General features: G+C 43.0%; 1 protein-coding gene across 1 annotated transcript in view; it reads left to right on the top strand.

Moving 5' to 3' along the window:
• The window catches only part of LOC118340428 (myosin-6-like), a 9,487-nt gene extending 8,285 nt beyond the window's left edge, over window positions 1–1,202 (top strand). The window contains 2 exon segments of the mRNA XM_035678392.1: window positions 708–845; window positions 931–1,202. Of these exon segments, the coding sequence (XP_035534285.1) occupies window positions 708–845; window positions 931–1,202 (410 nt within the window).
• Window positions 1,203–2,215: the final 1,013 nt, after the last annotated feature.

Genomic DNA, 2,215 nt, shown 5'->3' with positions numbered 1-2,215 from the left:
AGACAGACAGACAGACAGATGTACAGTAGCAACAACTACATTAATAGTAATGATCGAGTTTAAGTGGGTAGCCCTGTTATAGTGGAGATGTGCCTGGAAAAGGGCCAATGCCTCGAGGTCCACAGGCCGTGGCAGGGGCCTTGCAGTGGTTTGTGAGGAGTTGTTAATGTTAGATCTTTTCATTGTGTGACGTCCCGACTCCCTGACTCCATACGTATGACTCTGTATTACAAATGTACAATATTTGATCAGACAGGGTTCAGTGTCAGCTGAATATCAGCCTTTTTCTTACTGTAAACCTTTACTTGCACTACTCAGTCCTCTCTAGTCTTCAACTGGTGCAAACTGCAGCAGTTGGAAGTTAGAATAGAATGCCTTTATTGTCACTGTACACATGTACAATGAGAAACACACTCCAATAGCAGTCCAAAAAAAAAGTGTAAGAAATATAAAAAAATATACAGTCGAAGCTGAGCAGCCGGAGGGCGTCAGTGGCAAAACTGATCCAGTTTCACCAAAATCACTGAATACAGTTATAAAGTTGTGCTTTCATACAGTAATCGGTGAAAGACTGGGCCCCTCAGCAGGCTTCAGTTGGCCAATCAGAAGACAGTGGGCTTTAAGGGAGGGCGAGGCTTGTTTCAGACAGTTTATATAGAGAGAGCACAATAAATTCCCTTTAATGAAATCTTTCTGTCTTCCTGCAGATAAATTTAAGGTGGCATTCTCAGCCGCCCTCGTCGAGCATGGAGCCGAGGTTACTTTGGGGCCTTTCAACACCAACACCACGGTGATATTCAAGAAGCTGAGGACCAACATCGGCAACGCATACAACCCATTAACAGGTACGACTCACCTGTTCAGGAGGCCACAGTGAGCTGGACGTAGAACTGTGCTTCTGAGCTGTTTCTCCCTGTTCTTTGACTGCAGGCATCTTCACAGCCCCTGTGAAGGGACTCTACTATGCCCGGATTACAGGCTGCGCCGGAGAGTCGGGGTTTATGAACATAGCGGTGATGAAGAACGGGGTCAACATGTTCGCCGTCAAAGACAACAAGGGCTTGCATAGCAGTGCCTCCAATGGCATGACGCTGGCCCTGGAGCAGGGGGACCAGCTCTCGGTCACCCTTTGGAACGGGAACATGATCTTTGATCACGGGCGGCTCAGCACCTTCAGCTGCTTCCTTGTCTTCCCCCTGTAGGTGGAGCCAAAAAGAGATCTGATCTTCACTCAGTATTTCCTCTGAGAAACAGCAGGCAGATATGAAGCAGACGCTCGACAGTGACAGGCAGTTTGATTGTTATTGTTAAACATTGAGTTTAACAAAGTCTCAATCTTCAGTCTGTAGTAATAAGACAAACTAATAACCAGTTTTATTTTGAAATGTTAAACAGGAAACATCTGGTGGGTTGACTGTCTGAAGCTTAAAGAAATAAAGTTTGTTGACGTCTGTTTGACTTCTGAGATCCATGTTGGTTTGTCTCTGTGGTTTATTCTAAAACATCCTGCAGCTCCCTCATGTGGACACACAGTGAACAGCAGGCTCAACACTAAAATATCATCAACAATATCAACAACAACAATAATAACCTCCTTATTAAAGCAGTCAAGTATATGAATCAGTCTACATCATAGCTTATAAAGGCAGTGAACTGTAGCTTTATTTCTACAATGTCATCCACAGATAAATGAATGCTGATTGAAATATGTATATTGATCGATTATTGGAGGGACAGCGTTAAAGGAAGGTAGATGAATTCTGATTATTGATAAATGATCCTTTGCTCTGTCCCAGCAGACATTGTCAGAGGAACATTTCAATCAGTTTGAATCTATATTCTGAGAGTTGGAGGAGGGATTTACATGTTTTTAATCTGATATCTGGAATCAAACATTAGATTCTTTACAACGAAAGAAAATCAGTCAATAGTTCCTGTTTTAGTCTCTGAACTCTAACCTCAGTGAACTTAAATAATGAGACCGTAAAATACATACTGCTGTTGCCTGTTTCTGCTCTGAGCTTGAACGCAGCAATGAATACTGGGAAATGTGTTCATACAGGCCGATGGTAAAATGGGACGGATGAACTGGTGAACCAGACTGAGAACAACCTCCAGATTCAGGTCTCTAACTTGCTATGAACGCATCATAAACAAAGAACATTTAGTTCCACTTGAACCAGAACTGTTTAGAACCCGAAGGTTCCCGTCAGAA

The sequence above is a fragment of the Morone saxatilis genome, unplaced genomic scaffold, assembly GCF_004916995.1.
Source record: "Morone saxatilis isolate NCDOM2014 unplaced genomic scaffold, NCSU_SB_2.0 Contig7, whole genome shotgun sequence".
NCBI classification, from domain to species: domain Eukaryota; kingdom Metazoa; phylum Chordata; class Actinopteri; family Moronidae; genus Morone; species Morone saxatilis.
Note: the sequence above shows the minus strand (reverse complement) of the source record. Positions and strands in the feature narration are given on the sequence as shown.